The 24,234-nt window shown below is 46.2% G+C and overlaps 1 protein-coding gene across 3 annotated transcripts in view; it reads left to right on the top strand.

The window, feature by feature from the left end:
* The window catches only part of VWA8 (von Willebrand factor A domain containing 8), a 336,953-nt gene extending 327,277 nt beyond the window's left edge, over positions 1 to 9,676 (top strand). For all 3 annotated transcript variants that reach the window (XM_026493342.4, XM_044381840.3, XM_044381841.3), the window contains 3 exons: positions 1,505 to 1,603; positions 2,532 to 2,770; positions 4,897 to 9,676. In XM_026493342.4, the coding sequence (XP_026349127.2) occupies positions 1,505 to 1,603; positions 2,532 to 2,770; positions 4,897 to 5,005 (447 nt within the window). In that variant the 3' untranslated portion in view covers positions 5,006 to 9,676. The remainder of the gene's footprint in view (positions 1 to 1,504; positions 1,604 to 2,531; positions 2,771 to 4,896) is intronic.
* Positions 9,677 to 24,234: the final 14,558 nt, after the last annotated feature.

Here is a 24,234-nt window from a genome sequence, read left to right as displayed (position 1 = left end):
GTGAAAATTCTTGGAGGGAGATGGGAGGGAAGAAGGGAATTTGGGAGCAAACCCAACAGTTAAGAACCACCTTGCTCCAGTTACAGTTGCTTCAAGGTCCCAGACTTCTTTCCAAATTCCATAAAAATGCTACACCCCACTCTCAGCTCTAGCCTTTTCTCACGTGTGTTGTGAGACAGAGAATTAAAAAGGTATTTCCTAAATGTGAAAATATGTCATGCACTAAAGAATAAAAGCAGATTATAAAACCCACATGGTGAACGTTATCCATTTCGGTCGAAAGTTCTGTTGATGTAGGGTGTGTGTGTGTGTGTGTGTATGTGTGTGTGTGTGTGTGTGAATGTGCACCATCTTATACATACTCTGAAAGGAAATAAAAGCCTCAAAACTTACACAGCAAAACATTAACAGATGTTATCTTTGAATAATGGATCATGAATTTTTACTTTCTTTTTTTGTGCTTTTCTGTGATTTCTATGGTGAATACATTTCACTTTTGCGTTCAGGAAAAAAAAATCTATGTTAGTTTTCTGTTGCTGTGTGACAGATTACTGCAAACACAGCATCTGAAAGCAATACCCGTTTTTAGGTCATAGTTCTGGAGTTTGGAAGTCTAGGAAGGCTCAGCTGGGTTCTCTGCTCAGGATCTCATAAGGCTGGAATCAGGATATCAGTCAGACTGGGCTTCCTACCTAGAGGCTCTGCTGTCAAGCCCATTTGGATTGTTGGCAGAATTCAGTTCCTTGTGATAGTACGATTGAGGTCTCTGTTTCCTGCTGGCTGTCAGCTGGGGTCACTCCTAGATGCCATTCCCAGAGCCTCACCCCATCGTCCCCCCAATCTCAGCCACAGATAATTCCCACATGTCACATCCCCCCATACTTCAAGTCTCTGTCTTTCCCTTCTGCTACCAGCCAGAAAAACTCTCTGCTTTTTAGGGCTTATATGATTAAATTAGGCCCACCCAGATAATCTCCCTTTTTTATTAACTCAATTGATTAGCAGCCTTAATTACATCTGCAAAGTCCCCTTTGCCACATAACATAAATTATCACAAGCAATATCCTATCATATTCACAGGTCCTGCCCACTTAAGGGGAGAGGATTGTGCAGGCTATGTATATGGGAGGGCAGGAATCTTGGGGGCAACCTTGGAATTCTGCCTACCACTGTGTGTGTGTGTGTGTGTGTGTGTGTGTGTGTGTGTGATTTTGAACTCTCCCCTGAGAGTTAAGAATGGAATTCTTGGTAGCCCCTAAAGCCCTCATCATCCTTTCTACCTCCTGCTGGGGCAGAAATCACATAAGAGGATGGACAAGAAGTGAAGGAGCCTAGAGTTTGTCTGCCTTTGTGTATAAACACACATCCATGTCTCTGGACTTCTCCATGGCCGCCCGTTGAGCACTTCTGTCCAGTAGCAGCCCAAAGAGTTGGAGGCTTATAAGTCTGATGACAGTTCTTTAGTGGACAGAGGCTTCTAACTCTCTGATTCTCTTGTCTGTAGTATGACATCGTTGGACACTCTGGAGACAGCTACAACATCGGTCTGGTTCCACTTAACAAAATCCCCAAGGACAATAAGCAAAGACTAGAAATTCTGAAGGTAAATACATTAAATCACCTCTCTCTTGTGAAAACTTCCACCAGATTAGGTAAAGTATCTTTTGATCACTGAAAAGATTCACTGAAGCAGCAGGAGTTACAGGAAAGAAAAAGACTTTCTGTTTTACAGGCATTCAAGCATTAAACTGGGAAAACACTCACTGTACCTAAAATCCTTTTCTCCACGTTACAATTTTTAAACTTTGTTCCCTATGTATTTTCAGTGTACTCAGTATTATATCAGGATTCTACCGCCTGGGTCCCCTTGTATATGCTATACAGTTCTTCTCAGCACATTGCAGTAAAAGAATGACCACTTTTCGAGTACGCTCCAACCCCAATTTTATGTCCTTAGTATTTTCTAATGATAAATTAAATTTCATATACTTAGATCTACAGTAGAAACACACACACTCCATGAGCTTAAAGTAAATGTCCTCCATGGCTGTTGTTGTAAGTACAGTGTTTAGTGTTACAACTTTACTAGAAATTCCACCCATTCCTCATTTTTCTCCTGTGTCATGTCTATTCACAGGTCCTGCCCACCTTTAAGGGGAGAGGATTATGCAGGCTGTGTATACCAGGGGGCAGAAATCTTAGGGACTACCTTGGAATTCTGCCTATCACTGTGTGTCTGTGAGATGCCAAGTTTTATGTTTTCTTAGATTTTCTCACTTTAAATGGCAGCTTGAATTTCAAGAGTCACTGCAGCTGGAGAGTTTGGGAACATTTCCTGTTTCTAACCACATACAAATATCACTGTGTACTGTTGTCACTCTAAGGTGCAAATTAAATAGAACTCACTTAGAAATTTCCTATTCAAGTGTAATAACTGGTATTTGTGCATTCTCGTGGTCAATAGAAATGTCATTATGTTTGTTTACAAAGTTTCTCACCCGTGGCTTCTGTGCAACATCTCTTACTTCCAGACAATGCATGCCCATGCTCAGTTCTGCATGAGTGGGGACCACACGTTAGAGGGGACAGAACACGCCATCAAGGAGATTGTCAAAGAAGAAGCTGACGAGTACTTCGTCGTCATCTTAAGTGATGCAAACCTGTCACGATATGGAATACATCCTGCCAAGTTTGCCCAAATCCTGACAAGCAACCCTCAAGTAAATGCTTTTGCCATTTTCATTGGATCTTTAGGTGATCAAGCAACCAGGTAAGTGTCACCTCGGGATACAGCAAAGGACAAGTCTAGAGACACTTGAGTACCTGCCTAACACATGCCATTTCATGGGATTGGCATCATAAGGGCCAGTGGGGGGAAAGAAGGAAGAGTAGTCAGTAGGGCTCTACCCTCAAGGAGCTGATAGTCTAGTTGCGAGGCTGTAACAGCCCAGCTTATGTTTGGAGGAGCAATAATAGTTTTAAATTAATTATTTTCATCTTATATTTAATCCAACAATAGAGAATAAGTAACAAATTGATTTGTCCACTAATAAAGTAGACAGTATTTTATATATTTTGCACTTAACATCAAGGTTTCTCAAGCTCAGTTCTAATCAGTTCAATTACTTTGAATATGATTTCATGTTCAAATCATATTCAAAGTAGCAAACTTTTCCTAGTATAAGAGATTGTATGTGTCTATAAAATGTGTATATAAATAAATATAAATAATATATAAAATGTGTGTATGTATAGTGAACAGCTGTATACAGGCATATAGAGAGACATACACATAAATATGCGTGGATAGACATACATGGCTAATATATAGATATCTATCTATCTTAGATATCTCCCCTTATATGTGTGTATATACCCCTTCTCACTGGGGACACAGGCAGGTGAAGCACTGGGAGACAATGTAAGACAGAATATATAGTAAGATGCTACACTGAACACGTTGAATATTCAGTAGAGAAGCCTGTGGTCAGATAACAAATACCATTATGGATGAACTAAAAGGAGAGATCTGGATTTGATTTCTCAAACGCACCAACATTTTTCTTTTTGAGTTATAAACAGAAAGAACCTGTGATTTTTCTTTGCTTGAAATATTTGTATGAAGCAGAAAACACAAATGAAAGTATATCTCCCCCACCCCCTAAAAATAACATCCCTGCCCAGAACACATACCTTTTTGTTATTCCTGTCTTTACCTGTCACATTCTGAGACATCAAGTCCTGTATAGACTAGGAAGTGTTTTAGCCTCCAAAGAGCTGACAACTTTTTCTGTTCCCTTCGCCTTGCTCAGGATTGCAGAGTAAGGTTAAGAACTGCCTTAGTATCATGTCACTTTATTTACAGTCACTTTATTACAACTGACTGCGTTTTTCTCAGTTTTATATTTTAGCCTCTTCTAGAACTGCCATGTCCTCGAACGCAAGCCATGCCTTTTCTACCCAGATTTCCTTCAGACCAGCCCGGTATTAAGCAGACAGCAAGTTCAACAAATACTGGTTGAGCTGAAATAGTTATTTTGTCTTTCTAGTGAACAGATCCTGTTTGAATACTTAAGAAAGTACAATAATACCCTTGTGGTTTCCTAGGGAAATGGTCCAACATCCACTGGCAAAAGATATGTTGCAGAATTAGCTGGTCTACCAGGCATGCCAAATGTATGATACTACACAGGATGGTTGACTTTTATTAAATGTCATTCCAAAACCAAACTTTGTTGGCACAATGAAGGGAGGCGTTCTTTTGGCTAGAACTGTGTCTTGTACTTTCATTGCTTTCAAAAATGGCCCTTTGTTCCAAATGATAAATTGCCATTTAAAAAAATTATCATAAGCCTATATAACCTTGGAGTCATCAAAGCTGCAACTGTGTAAGTCAGATTGCCCTTCGCGTTGTATGATGTGAGGGGGGAGGAGGAGAGAGAGGGAAAGAAAGAACGAACCACCTGGGGTTTGGCTGGGCAACATTTCTGGGGGCCTGTGTTCTAAGGCAGGGAAAGCACTTAGAAGTACAGTGTGAGGCCAATGCATTTGCTGGACCCAGGTGAGCTAATCCCAGTTTCATCCCTAGGGCTCTCTTCTGCCAAGGGAATACCGGGAAATGACAGTAAGAAAAGGAAGGAAATTTCTTCTTTTCCAATTAACTGATTTTCTCACTAAAAAGACCTTTCTTTCGGTTCACTGCTTTCAGTGTGCCTCTCTCTGTTCTGTGGCCCTTCCAAGCCTTTCATTGCCTGGTGACAGCCCATTCCATTGCAGGCAGGGGCAAGGTATTAGAAAGTAGAAATTTCCTTTGGATGCTGTGGGTTTGCAGGGGCAGGAGGTGGAAGGGGAGCCTCCATTTGCAATGGTAATTTTCTTTCCCTTTCCATCCGGCAGGCTTCAGAGAACTTTACCAGCTGGCCGGTCCTTCGTTGCCATGGATACCAAGGACATCCCCCAGATTTTACAACAGATCTTCACCTCCACCATGCTGTCCACTGTTTAAAATGGCCCTTCATCACCCTGATGACCTCAGGGATTTGAAATAAGATAGGAATAAAGAGTCCCCTGAAGAAAAGACGACATCTGTAAAGTGAACCTGTGCGATGACTAGAGGATTCTGGCGTTCCTGGCTCTTCCTGGGCTTGCTCAGGAATCAGAATTCAGGAAAGCAGCCGGAGGGGAGCCTGGGCATGAAAATCTACCACCAGAGATGGGTTCACAGGGAAACAAGTTGACCTGCGTTTTATAAAAGGTCAGGGGTCAAGGAAGGCAGTCTGAGAATTATGGTGCTTGGTTTGTATACAGAAACCTGAGGGAAAGATAATTCCTTGCTTTTGCCTTAACACAATGTCTGGTCACCTGACGTAACAGAAGGGATTCTGATGCCGTGTTCTACCACTGAGATACAAGTCAGTGTAAACTCACCCAACCTGCTCCTGTCCAATAATTATTTTGATTTTCTCCTCCACCCTTTATCACCCAGCAAACAGTGATTTTTATAGTATTTAACCCACTGCAAAGTCTTCTAACAGCAGTATTTTATGAAAGGTTAGATTTTTTTCAATAATCCATTTTCTTGGCCAGAGCCAAAAGGAATCACAAGATCCCTGCATTGCCTGCTTTCCCATCTGACTTTTTAAAAGACTCTTTAAATAATGAAGAGCAAACGTCCTATTTCCATGCTGCCAGTGTGGGAGGATAAAGGATGTCTTGCCTTGAACTTCCTGTGTCTTCTTGTTCTTCCAGTACTTCTCACAGGTTTCACGTATTTCCGTGTCCAAAGCGTAATGCTCGAAATAACGCTCATCGTTTTACTTAAGGCAAAGTAAAAACAAGGCAGTATGTTTGAATGGAATGGGAACTGGAGATTTCTTTAGCTGTTAAAAAAAAAAAACTTTTTTTCAAGATTCATTCTTCTTTCTTTCAAAGTGCACTTTATTCCCACCTACTCTTGGGCTGACCTTTATCAACAGGTCCAGTGTCACTTTGTTTAAAATCAGATGCCACAGCCAGAGTCAGGCTCTGTCCAACCACATAAGCTCCTCCCCAGCAGTGATGCAAAGTCAGAATTGCGGGGAGCCCCAGTGGATGCTGTGCTTTCTTGTCACAAGTTGGAAAAACCAGTCTTGTTAATAATATTACCTTATCTGCCCATATATCATGAAATTGTAGATTCATTTCATTTTAATCAATTATAGGAAAGAAGACACCCATTTGTTCCTCCAACTCCCTCTCAACTGTCAAAGAAATAAAAGCAATCAGATTCCCGATGCAGTACTGTCCAGTGAGTTCGCATGGCTCGTCTTGTTTTTCCAAACACTTGCTCTGCAATTTCAATCCAATAAGTACCTTCAAAACTGTAACCACACTAGTAACAGTAATAATAGTAACAGCAGCAGCCACTGGCCTTTACTGATTACTTACAACGTCCCAGGTATGCCAAGTGATTTCATGCATCATTCCATTCGACCCTCAGAATGATGCACGTAAAACGGGTATTTTTTACCTCATTTTACAGATAAGGCAAGTAAGTCACTGTCCGTTTAACATCCTCCTTGACAAATAAGGAAACTGAGGCATAAGGCAGTTCAAGGAAACAGGCCACACTCAGAGTCCGTGGGGGAGAGCGGGGCTGGGCTAGCCCCTTTTCTTGCTTTATTCTTACTGAAAGTCTGCTCTTGTTGAATTTGCTCCTTTCTCTTCTTGCAACCTAACCACAGTTCATAGAGCTTCCTTCCTCTCCCTGGTACTCTCCCTGCACACATTTGGGCACTCAGAGGAGGGTGTGGGGACCGAGGACAGGAGCCATTGCTGGAGGGACACCTCTCACTGGGCTCTCCTGGGCTCAGCAGCAGACTGAGGAAGTGCCCATCCCAACAGCAGCTTAACCCCTGGGGGTGCCCCCTCTGCAAGAGGGTCACAGCCCCCAAATGCTTCAGCCCAGAATCCAAGAGTCAGTAACAGAATAGCCTTTTAACAAATCCTGCCTGTGCCCTAACCACCTGAGTGAGCAGAAGCCACTTTTTTTTAACATGGGAAGAATGTTCTCATGTAATTCAATTTCCCTTTCCCCACTGGCCAGACATCCTTGCAATTGTTATTTAAAAAAAAAAACAAAACAAAACACGTAACTCCTGACTTATTTGTAAAAGGGAAAGATGATGGGGGAGGGAGGGGAGCGGAGAGAGAGGAGCTGAGAAGGGTTTATTTTCACTTCTTGGAATACCTAAGAAGTTTGTGCCTTTATTATTAAATGTACTTAATTATAGGCCACTCCAAGCTGTTCCCAGGCCCTTCTTAGGGTCAAGACATTATAATAAATGCATTGTTTGCCTCAGGGGGGTTCCTCTGAAAGGCCTCTGAACCAGCTCAGTCTCTGTAGTGAGCCCGTGTAATGCTGAGAAGGTTCATTGTGGCCCATGAGCACCAGGAGGAATGAAGCCTATGAATGGCCGCCGTCTATGTTGTGTATCCCCCCGGAATCTTTTGTGTGCCCCAGCAAGATGACCTCATCACACATGGGGCACCTCCAGTGAGCCCAGCCTCGAGAAATGGTTCGGAGCAGGAGTACTTGAGCCTGTCACATGTTTGGAATGAATCATTTAATTCTTTACGCCCTTTCCTGTGAACTGTCAGAGGAGGAGAAATCCATCAATGCCAGTGGGATTTTCTCTGAACAAACTCGAGGGCTTTGAAAGCCATTTAGAAGTAGTTCTCCATGGACTGCACTGTCGGTGTTCCTGAACGGCCAGCTCCAGAGGCTTCAACCTTCCCTCCCCCTGGCTCCTTCCTGTGCCTGTCAGCGCAGCCAGAATTAAACTCCTCCGAGAATGGAGCAGAGAGGTATGGGGCTGGGGCAACAGGATGGTATTTCCATTACGGCCCAACAATCACAATTATGAGAGAGATTCCACAAGTTCTAAGCCAACGTCTCCTGCCTGGACTATTTTTCTGGAATTGCTTCAAAGAATAGTCACATGTTCGTTTGTATTTAGTAAATTGTACATTACTTTTTCATCTTAGGAAATAAAATGTCCACTTTCAAAAAAATTATTCCAACCAGTAACATATCTGGCATTTAAAAATACTTTGATGAAGAGTCCAATTTGCTTCCACTTTCTGGCCAGGGTATTATCATCAAGTTCTTACCATTGCCTTTCCTTTACTTTTCTTTCTCAGATTTGCTGCAGCAAAAGTACAACAGGTAATGGAAAGGAATTCCAGTGTTCGATTTTGTGGTAGAAGAATTTATAAACTCTAAGTAGTCAGTAGAAAGGAAGTTCTAGATGCTTCTGTGATGTGTGAACTTGGGCTTGTCACTTCTGGGTCTCAGTTGCTTCATCTATTTAAAATTAATTTAAATGTAAAAAGTTGAACCAAATTATCTCTAATTTGGTTCAGTCCTTGTTTCTATATCTCAAACAGCCAGTTGACTCTGTCCCTCACATGTCTTACAAGAACCACATCATTTCAGTGTGTTTTTGCCTCCAGAACCCCACAAACAGCCCCTATTATACAGAGGATTTGAGCACCTAAACCCACCGCCCCAACAAGATAGTGTTACTGACAGAATATGCTTTCTAAAAGCTACAAACACGTCATTAGATTTGGACAAGCAGGGCTTTCCCCCATCAGCTGGACGGATATTTCTGTTGGATAGTCATTCACAAGATTTCTGCCCATTGTCTCTTACTTTGCATTTTGCTGCCTTAAAATAAAACTCCCTATCTGCTGATCTGCACAGTGGGATCAAAAAGGATCAGGAATTGGAAAACTACTGGGTGCCCAGGGCTGACCTTTGCGCAGCAGGCCGAACAATGCGCAATTGTGTGTGTGTGTTTTTTTTCATTGTTAAATCCTGTAAACAAAAATCTCCTCCAGAGGGGGAAAAAATGCTTGCCAAGCAATCTTCTCCAGTTGAAAATGATCTGACACTCTTTTTTGACACTGAGCACCGTCTGGGGCTTGCACCTCCAAACAGAGACCGTGTCTGTCCTCGCGGCGCGCACGTCAGCTTTGGAATGCCAGCCTTACATAATCTTAGAATCGAGTGGCGCTTGTGGTATTTGGCCACTCGGAGCAAAGTATAACACTCTGCTAAGGTGGTTTGGATCCAGAGCGTGGCGAGAACATCACGTTCGGCTCGAAGAAATCTCAGCAAGGGACACGTCAGCTCTAAGGAGCGTCAGCCCCCACACACGGTCCTCTCCCCCAGGCCAGTGCCAGACTCACCTTGCTCCTCTCTCCTTGCAGGCTTTTGTGAAAGTGCTTTGGGGCCGCCAGCTCTCTCCCTGAAAAAGCAATCCGTGTTTGTCTATCAGCTCTGACCCCAGAGATGGTGGGTGTGACCCCAGAAGAGTTTTAGAATATCAGGATTTCTTAAAATTCCGTACAACTCTGAAGCCTTAGAAATAGGAGCGAGTGTCCTGGAGAGGGAAGGGGGAAATGCCAGCGTGAACATCCCACAGCAGGTTTGACTCTTTATGCCGGGCAGACTGGGGCAAGCAAATAATGAGCCTGTCAAGAGTACTCTGTGTAACTGGTCTCACGATGCCGTACATGAAGACTTTTTAGTTGAAATGAAGAAAAATAAGCATGTTTACTCAGACAGGACATTAATGTTGGGTTTTTAAGTGCAATATATTTCTAATAATAAATACTGATGCTAATTCAACGAGACTGAGCATTTCTTCATTCCAAACTAATTAAGACGTGCATTTTTTTTTTTTATCATCGGGGCTCCAGGGTGAGTCTTAGCAAAGCTGGTGGGTCCATTTCCTTTTACCAAATATTTTCTGGCCCATATAAAATTCAGCCCTGAAAACACTGGCCCAGAATGGAGCATGTGTGGGCCCAGTGGAAAGCAAACGACAGCTGACCAGCCTTGGCCTTGCTCCTGGGGGCTGGGGGGAGCCCAGGGCTGGTGAGGAACGCAAGGACTTCTGCAGCATGCCAGGACGCTCAGATGCCAGGGTATTAAACACACACAGAAAAAAGAGGGCAGATGACAAAGGATACCTGGGAAGGTTCAGGGCTTAGTCAACCAACACATTGTCTGGGAAATATACCTGTTTATCGTGCGGTTGACAAAGAAGGGATTTTTACCTGAAAAGTGTCCTTTGGGGCCTTGGATGTTCTGAACGACTATTTTCAACGCTGACAGAATATGCATGTCGATCCATTGCCGGCTCAAGTACAGAGATCTGCTATTCAATAGCAGTGCCCAAACCAAAGAATCTCTTTTCCTCTCTGAATCTCAGTGGAGACTGGAAGAAATGGGAAGGCTCTCCGCAGAGGTGGGAGCGTGTGGCAGTTCCACAAGACGGCCTGAGAGCAGTCAGTCACTTGGCTGGCGTACAGCCCCACGCAGCTGGCCTGGCTCCTCGCCCCTCACATCTGAGGTCTGTCTTCAGAGCAGCATTTCCCAGAGAGAGGGGCTTCTCTTTTAAAATACAAATAGCCCTGAGAAGCTATCCATCATGCTCATCTTGGTTAGAATTCCTTCATTCACACGCTTTCCTCCAGGCCCCAGCTGAGACGAAGGTTCCCGACAGGGACTGGGACCGGTGAGGAAGTAGAAGGGGGCGGGAGCATCACCCAAGCTGGGGACCCGGCTGGGACGCAGGGTGCAGGCACGAGACAGGGGCACATGGGGGTGACGTTCTTGCCTGGGGCTGCGCATGTGGTCTCTCCATCCTCTTGAGAGCTCACGGCGAAGGCTTTGTCAGGTGTGGATGGGCGGTGGTTTGCTTCGCGGCAGCCCCGCTTTGTTAGAGACACCCAGATTGCACTTGCATTTTGCCCTCCCGAGTAGGGAGGCTCCACCTTTCTGGCATCGGGGTTACAGAGTCAGGCGCAGCGCGCACACCAAGGACGTGATTCCCTAGCAAGGGCAAGGCGCTTGAACATCGGGCCGCTGCCCCCCAACACCTGGGCCATGTGTCTGGTGAAGTCAACAAATCCGGTTTCTTTTTTCAGTTTTCCAAGAGAACTTTTACCCCGCACTGTGGGCTTTTCCAAAGAGAATTTATGTCCCTGAGAGGCCACAACCCTTCTTGGAAGCCACTTCCCTCCCCTGCAGAAGCAGGGCCAGTCCACACCCAGTGGGATGCGGGCATGGCAAGCCATAGGGAGGTTCCTGAGGAAGGAGCCGTGGAATTCCCGAGTTCCATCCTGGTAAGGACTGGAATGAGATCAGCGGGAGCCTCTTAAACTCAGAATGTTCCTCCTGTACAATGGGAGTATTGAGTTTACCGCTAGGAAGGTCTGGAGAAGTCTGTAGAAGCGTCTGTAATTCAGGCTTTAGGAAGAAGCTGTTTGTGTAACAGTTTCTAAAAACACGTATTATTAGCATTAAAAAAAATCAAGGACCTTTGAAAAATGAGTGTGGCTTCTTAAAGAAAAAAAGCTCCTTTGTTTTTCTTTGAGACAGTTCTCTTTTTTCCCTTTCCAAAGAGAACCAGTTTTTTTTCATTAAGGTATAATTGACATACGTTATATTAGTTTCAGGTGTACGACATAATGATTCAGTATATGTATATATTGTGAAATGGTCACCACAGTATGGCTAGTTCCCATCCGTCATCGCACATATAAAGAGAACCAGCTTTGTGTTTCCTGAGCCTGCTGATGACCCCCTCCCCTCGTTACTGGCCATTCCCCAAATGCTTATAAAAACCATGACATCAGCTTCTCTCCTAAAACCACATCAGCTCCCCCACATGACTGTCTCATTTGAGCATCATTAAATCAGACTATCCCAACAAGGTCTGATTGAAAAGCCACATGGCTGGCACCCTGCAAATATTACATAAGTCAGATGAGCCAAGGGATGAGCACAGAAGACAGAGAAGCCGGCGTTTGTGATGAGAAGACTCTCTCTCGTTTCTGCAGTCAGATCTGGGCATCCCTGCCCAGCCCTGGCACCCGAGAACCTCCAAACTCCCCTCTGTGTGGTGCCGGCTGTGCAGTCAAGGGCATCGGGGCGGGTCGAATTCTGGCTACCACTACAAGCAAGCCCCATGACTTCAGACGTGTTTCTTGGCCTCTCTGAGCATTGTTTTCTCACCTCTAAGATGAGGATAATAATCTGATATCTCAGGGTTTATGAAGATTGAAATAAAATAAGGAAGACACCTCATAAGCAGAAAGTGCCAGCCAGTTCAGGCATTTCCCCAAGAGGGAAGTGGCCCCTTGGGAGGTGAGGGACTCTGACCAATTTTGGCTGGGGGCCAGGACATCCTGTGGCCTGGTCAAACACCTCAGAATGGATGCGGAGCCCAGAGCCGCCTCTTCATTAGGGTGAATGAAGTGGGGACCAAGGAAAGGAAAATACAGGCCAAGTGGTGGGGGGCAGGGGCAGGCGATGGGAGGCAACTCAACTCCAGGACTTTCCGTCCCTCCAGGACAGACAGAGCCCGGGCTCTCTATTTGCAGACCTGGCTGCAGTCAAGAGTTTGTCCCGTGGTCAGAACGTTGTTTCTCAGGCTTCACCACAGCCTGTCTCAGGTGAGGGACAATGGCCTTTCTTAGGAGTGGCCCCAAGCCATGTGCCCTGCACCCACAGCTTTCCCTGCTGGAGGCTGTTAGCACCAGAACTGTTGTCAAGGTCAAGACTATAGCAGAGTCTATCTGGATGTCTCCCTGGCCTGTATCCCTTCCTCAAACCAGGGGAGAATTCCTGACACCATGAAGTATTCAGACAGCCCTTGAAAGAATCGGTCCCTTCTGAGAGGGTGACTGAGGAGTCTTGGAAGCCTACACCTGAGAGGTGCCATGTTCTGTCATATGCAGGGAGAATAACAAAAATTATTATTATTATTACACAAAATAATAATAGCTGTTATCTAGCACTTCCCACATGCCAGGCACTTCCTAAGTACTTTGCATAAACAAACTCATTAAATCCTCACAACAACTTCATTGGACGGGTACTCTTCTTACTCCCATTTTATTTAAAAAGCAAAGACCACCAGTCTACCCTAAAAGAGAAAAGAAGAGGCCAACTGGCAGACTGAGGGAGACAGAAGTGCCTATGGCACCCTGAAAATCAGTGGCTGTAGCTATGAGTACTCAGCACACTGTCCCATAATGGTTTCCATATCTACTGTCCTTACTGCTGGGGAGTGCAGGGATCCAGGCTCGTCTGTCTTTAGCCTGGCCCTGAGAAGGTACTCGATAAACTGTTGTTGAATGCATAGCTGTGAGATGCAGAGGCTCCCTGATCCTGGAAGGCAGGACTTACACTGGCTCTCGAGAATGAGCAAGGTTCTGTGAGCCGAGAGGACTGGTCGGGGAGTCCTGGGGGAAGGTAGTCCTGGGAGTCCTGGGGGAATTCCGAATGTTCTGAGGGGTAGCTAAGGTGGCAGCCCTGTCAGGATTGTTCTTCCATCCTTGGCTGTCACTGACCAGCCAGGAATTTCTAAGCGAGGCCCAGCCCTGAAAAACAGCCTCTCCTCAGAGCTTCCAGGGTGGCTTTCTAGGCTGTCCAGCTGCTAACTCCAGCCCGACTGGCCAGGGGGAGGTGGGAGGCCAGTGGGCCATCCAGACCCTCCTGGAGCCCAGAGTAATGACAGCTTAACAGAACAAGCCTTGTTACATGGAGCGACTTCATGATGTGGCTGTTTGTTTTGCTTTGCTTTTTTTTTTTCTCTTTGAAAATGAGTGGAAAGCCTTCTTTTACCCAAGATTACAAGTTGCGTTGGTGATGAAAGGTCTGTGCCATGCAGAAGGAGCCCTTGGGGAGGAGCCTGTACGTTTGCAAGCCCTTTTGTTGAAAATGGCTTGCTCTGTGGCAAAGGAAGGAAGGAAGGAAGGAAGGAAGGAAGGAAGGAAGGAAGGAAGGAAGGAAGGGCAAAGGAAGAGAGAGAAGAAAGAAAGAAAGAAAGAAAGAAAGAAAGAAAGAAAGAAAGAAAGAAAGAAAGAAAGAAAAAGAAAGAGAGGGAGGGAGGGAGGGAGGGAGGGAGGGAGGGAGGGAGGGAGGAGGGAAGAAAGAAAGGAGAAAAAGAAGAAAAGAAAGAAAGAAGAAAAGAAAAAGAAATTAGCAGGGAGGAGCAGAATCCTTTCCACCTTTGTGAGGCTTCCTGGGACCCCTAGCTGATCATCATGGCTGCCAAGCATTTCAACTCTACACACAACCCAGAAAGACCCCCGCCTCCCTAGACTCCTAGATCTCTAGAAGACTTAGAAAAAATCAGTTGGCCCATGTTCCCAAACCCAGGCAAAACTGCGCTTCAGCGAGTAGCTTTTCAAAGAGCCTAGCACAACATGGCCTGGTCAAATTGGATGGACGGATGGATGGCTTGAAGGGGTGGAGGATGGGTGGGGTATGGGTTGAAGAGGAAAAATGTTATCCTATTTAAAACACCTCAAGGAAAGGAGATTAGTACCCACAATAATAATAGTGCAGCAGAGGTAGAGATTCAGCTTTAGGCTAAGCAGGAATTCTGTCACGTCTGCTAGAGTGGCAGCAGCGACTCCCCGTAATCCGTTTACGTGAGCGATGCGGAGCCACACGGAGAGGATGTCATCCCAAGAGAAGAGCAAATCAGACACCCAAGCTTGACCCTCTAATAAAATCTTACTAGTGGGAGGGGCAGGGATGCTGCGTGGTATTGACCGTAAATTTGTGTCCAGGTCAGCCCCTGGCGACAAGCAGATATCCAGGCAGCTGTGCCCAAGGACACAGTGACACCCAACAAAAACCATTTTTCTATGGATAACTGAGTCGGCTCCAAGGGACCACCTGGTGCTTAGCGAGGCACAGAGGACTTGGCAACAAATGTCCTTGAGCTCATGGGCATTGGATTCAAATCATGACTACCATACTAACTAGTCTTCTGTCCCAGGGAAGTTTTCTAAAACATTTTTTATTGAGCTATAATTCATACACCATAAAATTCAAAACACACAGCTCAGTGGTTTGGACTATGTTCAGAAAGTTGTGCAAACAGCATCACCATCTAATTCCAGAATATTCTCATCACCCCAGAAGGAACTCGCATACTCATTAGTAGTCATTTCCCCATGCTCCTCCCCCATCCCCTGGCAACTTTAACCTACTTCCTGTCTCAATGGATTTGCCTGTGCTGGATATCTCATATAAATGGATTCATACAACATGGGACCTTTCTTTGCTTCTTTCATTTACCATGTTTTCAGGATTCATCCTTGTTGTACCATGGATCAGTACTTCACTTTTTATGGCCAAATAATATTCGGTTTTATCAATATACTACATTTTGGTTTTCCGTTTACAAGCTGATAGATATTTTGGCTGTTTCCACTTGTTGGCTGATATGGATAATGCTGCTATGGGCGTTCTTGTACAAGCTTTTGTGTGGACATATGTTTTCAGTTCTCTAGGAGTGGAATTGCTAGGTCACACGGTAACTCTATGTTTAACTTTTCGAGGAGCTGCCAACTATTTTCCAAAACTGCTGCACCAATTTAATAATTCTCACCAGCAATATGAGGGTTCCAACTTCTCTACATCCTTTCTAACATTTGCTATTTTCCATCTTCTTTATTATAACCATCCTAGTGGATGTGAAATGGTATCTCATTGTGGTTTGGATTTGCATTTTCCTAATGACTAATGATACTGAGCATCTTTTCATGTGCTTATTAGCCATTTGTGTATCTTCTTTGGAGAAATGTCTATTCAAATCCTTTGCCTATTTTTTTTAACTGACTATTTGTCTATGTGTTGTGGAGTTGTAGGAATTCTTTATATAGTCTGGATATTAGACCATTATCAGATATATGATTTGCAATTATTTCCCCCATTCTGTGGGTTGCCTTCACTTTCTCAATAAGTGGCCTTCAAAGCAAAAAAGTTTTTGATATTAATGAAGTCCAACTTGTCTATTTTTTCTTTGGTTGCTCATGCTTTGGGTGTTATATCTAAGAAAACATTGCTGGGGCACCTGGCTGGCTCAGTCGGTACAGCATTAGACTCCTGAGCTTGAAGTAGTAAATTCAAGCCCCATGTTGGGTATAGAGATCACTTAAAAATAAAAATTTAAAAATATTTTTAAAAAAGAAAACATTGCCTAACCCAAAGTCATGAAGATTTATGCTTACATCTTCTTCTGAGTTAAATAGTTGAAGCTCTCACCTTTGATCCTTTTTGAGTTAATTTTTGTGTGAGATCGGGGAATAACCTCGTCTACATGTGGGTATCCAGCTTTCCCAGCACTACTTGTTGAAAAGATAGTTCTTTCCCAATTGAGTCATCTTGGCATCCTTGTCAAAAAGTAAGTGACCATAAATGTATGGGTTTATTTCTGAACTATTAATTCTATTCTAATGATCTATATGACTATCCCTGTGTTACTACCACAAAGTCTTGTCTAGTAGAGCTTTGTAGTAAGTTTTGAATTTGAAAAATATGAATCTTAAAACTTTGTTCTTTTTCAAGATTATTTTTGCTGTTCTAGGTTCTTTATATTTCCATGAGTTTTATAATCAGTTTGTCATTAAAAAAAAAAAAAGCCAGCTGAGATTTTAATAGGGATTGCATTGAATCTGCCGGTCACTTTGAGGAGTGTTGCCATCTAACCATATTAAGTTGTCCAACTCCATGAACACAAGATGATTTTCTATTTCTCAAGGCCTTCTTTAATTTCATTCAACAATATTTTATAGTTTTCAGTTGTATAATGCTAGCACTTCTTTCATTTTTATTCCTAAATATGTGTTTATTTATCCCTAAGTATTTTAGTCTTTCAATGCTTTTGTACAGGAAATTATTTTCTTAATTTCATTTTCAGATTGTTCATTGGTCAAGTACAGAAATACAACCGAGTTTTGTATACTGAGCTTGCATCTTACCATCTTGCCGAACTTGTTTACTCGCTGTGATAGGACAAGCCAACACACCACAAAGCTCGCCATTCTTACTAAGATTCAGCCACTTTTCTTAAATATATGCTCTCGATTGTTGCAAGTCTTTGGTTAATTTGCAGAATTTTGAAACAATTGATTCAGACCTATCTATTTATTTATTTATGTATGCCAGTGTTCTCATTGCTTTTATGGAGGGGAGGATTTTCAAGTCCTGACCCCACCATTTTCACTCACATTACCCCCTCTCAAGAAATTTCTCATGCCTCCATTTCCTCAATCATTATTATCTTTCCATCTTTCGGGGGAGCGGGGGTGATTAATAAGGTGAAGTGCAAAGCACCTAACACCACCTGGTGCCACCAGTTACTCAGGAAGGTCATTATCACCAGGGAAGAGGAAGTGGCAGGGAAGGTGCTGGGGCTGCCTAACCTTGTTCTGGAACACACAATGTAATCCTCTAATGACTCAGTTTATACCCAAATAGCCCTATGGCTAGGCCCTCTTGAGCTTCCATTTCATTCCTCCTAAACCAAACGGTCTCCTTCATTCCCATCCCCCTGTCAGAGCTTACTCTTCCCAGGCTATACGCCCCCAACTGGCTGATGTCTGCTGGCTGGTGATGTGCTAATTACCCATAGGCCACCTCTCCAGGGAACGGAGAGTCTAACCCAGTTCTGCTCCCGGGTCCCAAGCCTGAACACAGCCACAGCCAGCTCAGGCCGCAGCAACTTGGGGGAGGCAGGAAAACCTCGCTACTCTCCAACCACTCCGGCTCCGTCCACCTTCACCACAGGCCAGCCCTGGCGAGGGAGACTTTCGTAGTACAGGAATGATTCTAAGAAGACTAAACTCAGAGGTTATGTGGTCTGTGGTACCAACCAGGAATAGCAACTAAGTAATGGCAGTAAACCTCGACTCTGTGCAGCGCCTTTTCCTGGCTGTACAGGCCAGCTGGCCACACTGCCATCATCCCAGCCTCACGGCAGCCCTGCAGGGTAGTTAGGTAGCAAGGCGCCAAGCCCCTGGAGGACTCAGGGTTCCTCCAGCCTCCTCTCCAGATGCTCCACCCAGGCCCTGCACCAAAATCGGCCACAGCTTGGGACTGACCGTGTCTGTCGTCCCCTTTGCCGGAAGTGCCCTCCCACTCCATCACCCATCTGCCCACCCCTCCATCCTTCAAAACCTAGTCACAGGACCTTCTGAGAGAAGGATTTCCCAAGAAACTTCTTTGCTACTGCTTCACCTCACCAATTTATTCACCCATTCAACAAATATTTGCTGAGCACCTGCTGTTTCAGGCACTACCCTGGGCTGGGCTACAACAATGAACTTGCTCTATGGAACTTACAATCTAGTGGCAAGGCCAAAAATAAACAGAAAATATGCAGGTAGCAATAAGCTCAGAGAATACAAATAAAAGAGGGGTAAGTTTGGGTTGGGGACACTATTTTAAATAAGGTACTCAGGGAATTCTGAGTCTGATAAGACTACAACTGAGCAGAAACCTGAAGGAAATAAGGTCCCGGGCTGCAAAAATATCAAAGATAAGAGCATTCCAGCCAGAGAGAATAGCATATACAAAGGCCCTGAGGTGGAAGCAGACTTCACAAGCTTGAAGAACAGCAAGGAGATGGGTATGTCTGGGTTGGAGTGAACAAAGGGAGAGTGTCAGACAATGAGGCCAAAGAGATATCAGACCCCACATTATTGTTTGGCCTTATAGATCATGGGAAGAACTTTGGATTTTACAGGATGTAAGTCTGGAAGCCAATGGAGGGTTCTGAGCACAATAGTGACGTACTCTGAACTGCATTTTGAAAGAAGCACTTGAGCTGCCATGTTGAGAATAGAGCATGGAGGGCCCAGGATGAAACCAGAGAGATCAGGTAAGGAGCTCGCTGCACCATGGTAAGCTGGTGCAGGAACCTGGGTGAACAGTGGAAATGGTGAGAAGTGGTCAGAATCTGAAGATATTCTGAAGGTGGAGCCAATGGGATTTACTGATGGATTAGATGTGGAATGTGAGAGAAGGCCAGGAATCAAAGATGACTCCAAGGTATTTGGCCTATGCAACAGAAAGCATAAAGCTGCCTTTTACTGAGATGGCGAAGCCAAGCAGATAAACGAGAAGGGGTGAGGTTTGCCCCGCACCTTCCACCTCCAAGGCCTTCTCCCTATCAGCAAAATAACCAGCTGTGGCATGACGTCCCTTCTGCAGTGGCTTCCCGAGCCATCTACAGACACCTGCAACTTGTATTCTTTGACCCTCCATGGTTGTGGACAGAAGGCACTTTGGACATCTCCAGCTAAGATCCTCTTTCTGCGGGTCACGCTGTGGGAATACACGGGGAACCAGCAGAGTCTGACCAGCTCCCGGTGACTGACAAGAGGCAACACCATGGACAACCCACATGAGTGGCTCCCAGGCCGAGGCATGGACAGGCTCAAGCAGGGCTGCAGAGGAGAAGGAAAGGACATCAGAGTGGGAGCTTGCCACCTTGTCTGCATGCTGGCATCACGTAGGGAGTTCTCACCCAGAGGGTACTCCAGGACAATTCATCAGAAAATATATGGGTGGGAACCTGGCATCCGTGTTTTCAGTTTCCCAGAAGATCCTAACATTCAGCCAAGGTTGGGAGCCACGACCTTGAATCAGTAAGTGCTCTTGTTGGCACCTCCCGGAGTTTCCAGTTGTGCTTAGCAAGGGACTAAGGGGGGGGGGGGGCACAGAAACACCCCTGTCCTTGTGAAGTAAGGGGAACCACACGAGGGCTGCAGAGCATTCTTCTGCTCAGAACTGAAACAAAATCAATCTCTCCAAGAACACATTTCAAGTTTACCTGACTTCACTCCACCTCCACCGCCTGTTCTGCTTTGAATATAAGTGTATTTCAAAGACTTTTTAAAATGCTATCCAGCCACGCTCTACCCCAGAATGTCTCCCAACAGAGCCCACCTGTGTGTGGAATGTGGCAGAGAAGGGAGAGAGCCTGGGGCTGAGCCCACGGTGCTAGAGTGTTCATTTTCCTCCTGGGCACTGGGACAGTCGGGGGTGGTGGCCAGGAACCAGAGGCAAGTGAGAGAATGAAGGATTCCTGTAAGGCATATGACCTTGGAAACAGGTCAAATCTCAATTACAAACCGAGGAGCCAGAGTCTGCTCCCCTCTGCTCCCCTGGTGAAGCCCCTGGGTCAACCGGTCCACGGCTGGCCGACAGAGGAGCCATTCACTGCATGGACTCTCCCCTCCAGGGCTGCGGGTGGCTGGGACCCCCTACCATTTATCCAGCTCCCCAGACACTTTGTGGACAGAACCCAAATAATTTGATTAAGGTAAGATGAAACGAGAAACGTTTGCTCCTTGAAAATTGAGAACATCTGTCTGGGGTAGCAAACCAAAGGGAAGGCTCTTTGTAACTAAAGAACAGGAATCCCCAAGGAGTCTGGCCATGAGAGCAGGGCTGACTTCCTCTACACCCACCTCCCCGCCCAGCCAAAGGGAGACCGTGGGGACCGTGACTTGGCGCCGTGGGGAGAGGTTGGGAGCAGTGGTCAGGCCGACCTGGCCTTGACCCTTGACTCCACCACAACCGCTTGCAGACCCTTAAGGTCAATATTAACCTCTGAGCTTCAGGCTTGCAAGAACATTAAGCAGATGCTAACATGTGAAGCTGTTCTGTTATACTGGCTCCCCCAGGCTCCCCTCGGCTGCCCACTGGGCCCACTATTTGACAGACTCCCGTTCAAGCAGAGTCAGAGTCTCATTCCCACGTCCCCAAAGACCTCCTTTCTGTGGGTCCAGAAGGAGAAGAATGAAAGGACCAGGCTATAGGCTGAATGTTTTTGTTCTCCCAAAATTCCTATGTTGAAATCCTATCCCCAGTGTGATGGCTTTAGGAGGTAGGACTTTTGGGAGGTGACTGGATGATTAGTGCCCTTAGAAAGAGATCCCAGAGAGCTCTTCCACTCCTGCCATGTGAGGGAGCGGCAAGAAGACAGCCATCAGTGAACCGGGAAGCAGGACCTCGCCAGACACCGGCTCTACTGCCACCTTGAGCTTGGACTGGCCAGCCTCCAGAGCTGAGGGAAATAAATGATTTTCGTCCAAGCCACCCAGTCGATGGTGTTTTTGTTATAGCAGCCCAAGCAGACTAAGATAGGTCAGGATGTGGCCAAAGCCTGACCCCACGGAGAAGGCCCCCAGCATGGAGGGCAGGTCTGACTTCAGAGTCATGTTGGGTGAATGACTTTCAAGAACAGTGCACAGTGATGTGGTTGACCCAGGACTGGCCCTAGAGAGAGATCACTGTGACACCATTTCACGGATGTTGACATGAAGTCTGGAGACGCATCATCACCGTGCCTGCCCAAGTCAGAGACAAAATGGGGAAGGAGCAAGGGACAGAGATGCTGAAATCTCCCCCATCTACAAGGTGGCACAACTTACATGACTGCAGCTCCCCTCTTCTTCTAAGCAGACTCCAAATAGGGTCCCTGTTGTGGATTAAAGATGGCCGCAATTCTTTGTCATTTTCTTGTCAAGAGCTGGAGTTTATTTCCCTTCACTCAAGCCTGAGTTGGCCCACGACTGCTTAAGCACCAGAAGGTGATAGAATGCTGGGCCAATCCCCTGCTAAGCCCTGAAAAGGCTTCTGCGGTGGCACTTTGGAGAGACCTGAACCTCTGTGTGGAAAGCCTGGCTCCTCTGCCAAAAAGTCCACCTGGAGACGTCACGCAGAGGCCATATGGGAAACAGATGCCTTGAGGTGACATGGAGAGGCCAACTGTTCTCCGGCCCAAGGAGACTCCAGGTGGCCACAGCCCCAGCATCACCTGACTGCAACCACATGGGAGACCCCACATGAGATCAGCCCAAGAGAGAGAGAGAGAGACAGCAAAAGCAGGAAGGGCAGAGGGAAAGAGAGAATCTCAGACTCCCTGCTGAGCACAGAGCCCCACATGGGGCTCAAACCCAGGACCCTGAGATCATGACCCAAGAGGAAACCAAGAGTCAGACGCTTAACCGACTGCGCCACCCAGGCGCCCCCCCACCCAGTGCTGTTCTTAAGTAACTTCCTGCTTCCCCCATCTAAGAGACAGGCCCCACAATGAAAACCCCCCACCCCTTCCGCACAAAGGGTAAGTGCAGAAGACCCCAGGGCATGGGACGGACGTCGAGTACTGAGACCTGGGCCGCCTGTCTCTCGGTTACTGTAGGCAGGTCTAAACCACCGGAGTCCTCTGTGATCCTGATGCTCGGAGTCACCGTCCGCTCACACTCTCTGCCCGGGGCACCCCTCTCGGTCCAATCCTCGTAACCCTGGAGGCCAGCATGGCCTCCTCGGTTCCTCCAGACCCTCCCGCCCCTAGGGCAGCTCTGAGGGGTGGACTCCAGCCCCATGGTCACCAGCGTGTCCTGACAGAGCCCCCTCCTCTCCCACTCCGCCAGCACTGCCCCCCACGCCCACCCACCTGACAGGAGTCCTAATCTTCCACCTAAACAGGACGATATTAAAAACTCTCCCTCCAAACCCAGGCCTGCAGTCAGAAGTGAAAGCAAATAACATTCTCTGAAAGAGAACTGGAAGGTCCCTTCATTCAGTCCCTTCACAGACGTGGCACTTAGCCCACAACCTGTCCGGCTTTGAGCGTCGAGCGTGGCCTAGAGATATTTTATGGAAAATTCCAAACAGACGCAAAAGCTGAGAGACACGCACAGTACACTCCCATGGACCATCAGCCAGGGCTCACAGCTGTCACCTCACCAGCTCTCGCCGGTGCCCACCGTGCAGATTATTCTCCCACGAGTCACAGGCATCATACTGTTGCGTCGCTAGCTACCTCCGCCCGCATCTGCAGAGGGAGGGCTGTCCTCCGCAAGCACGAGGCCGCGCAGGTGCACAGGCTGTGAGCAGTCTAGCCCGTGCCGGCCTGGCCCGGGAAGGCCTCCCCGCAGGTCATGCGGCGGACAGGTGACAGAGCGCCGGGCTGCCCCAGGGTGTCAGCTCCAGTTCTGGGTGCGAGATGGAACCCGGGGGGCCCGGGAGCCTGAGGACAGTGAGAGAAGCACAAACAGGAGGGAGACTCCCCAAAACTAACCGGACTCGGAAGCAGCCACCGCGCCCTCCTCATCTTCCTCCCTCGGAGCTGCCCCTCGCGGCCGGCGTTCTTGGGTGGGCTCGGAGCTGGGGACCCCTACGGTAAAAATGGGTCTAGTCGGTCACTGGCACCCTGAGGAGAGTGCAGAGTCCAGGAAAGAGCCGGCCATGGCGAGTCACACCCTCGCCTCGGGGGCTCTGCGCTTCCGCCTTACCCACAATGCCTGGCGCATCAGCGCAGCCGGCGTCGCGTCTTCGCACAGCGAAGCTCGGGCCAGAGCAAGGAACGGCATGTGGGAGAGGAGCTGCTTCCATCATGCAGCATTTTAAAAATGATTTAGCTGGTGAATTCCTAAAAAATAGGAATTGTGCCTTATGCTTCTTTATCTCTCTCATGGTTCCTATACCACAGTTGCTGAAGCTCGCTCTATTGAATTTTAAACCAGATAATTCTTTGTTGTGGGGGCTCCGGGGAGAGTAGTGTGAGCCCCCAAGTCGGGCTCCCTGCTCAGCGGAAAGTCTGCTTCTCCCTCTCCTCCCTTCTTGTGCTCTGTCAAATAAATAATTAAAATCTTAAAAAAAAAAAAAAAACTGCCCCGAAGTTGAGAGTCTCCGAGCTACACAATAGTGAGATGTCAACTTATTTGTATCTTTATTCTTCTAATTCGTCTTAAATTCCTTCTGAAAGAGATGTTAATTTAATGTTACATAAATTAGAGATGAGTGACTGGGGAAATTTTCTTGAGAAGCCTCCAGTTTGTCTAAGGGTTTTGATCAAACTGGCCAGCTGTTTGGCAATCATAATCGTTATTTAGATTTCAAATATGTAAATGATATTGAAACCAGAAGCAGCTCAAGTAAATTAAAACCAAGCCATCAAAACAAATCATTGTAGCATGTTAGGTGATGGGATTCTGTTAAATTTTTGTTTTTCCAATATTTAGTTTTACAATTAAAAAAACAAGAGACTGTCTCTGGGGTTGGAGATAGGAATAAGTCTACATGTGACATTTTTCCTGTGCACTCTGAGAACCTAGGTCTCGATTTTATAAGCCTTGACTAGAGGTTCCAATCACCTTCTTATTTAATTTTTCTTTTTTTTTTTTTTGCATTCCTAAACGCGGCAAAACACCCTTCAGGATGTCCCCACTGCAGCAAAAACTGTAATAGCTGTGGAAAAATTTACATCCGGCTGAAAAATTCGCATTTCCTGGAGCTGCCGGTCAGACATTTGTCTCACTTCCACTGATAACTCCAGTTGATTATGATTTCACTCGCTACTCTAC

The sequence above is a fragment of the Ursus arctos genome, unplaced genomic scaffold (genome assembly GCF_023065955.2).
Source record: "Ursus arctos isolate Adak ecotype North America unplaced genomic scaffold, UrsArc2.0 scaffold_10, whole genome shotgun sequence".
NCBI lineage: Eukaryota > Metazoa > Chordata > Mammalia > Carnivora > Ursidae > Ursus > Ursus arctos.
The sequence above is the reverse complement of the archived record's forward strand: the minus strand, read 5'-3'. Positions and strand labels throughout refer to the sequence as shown.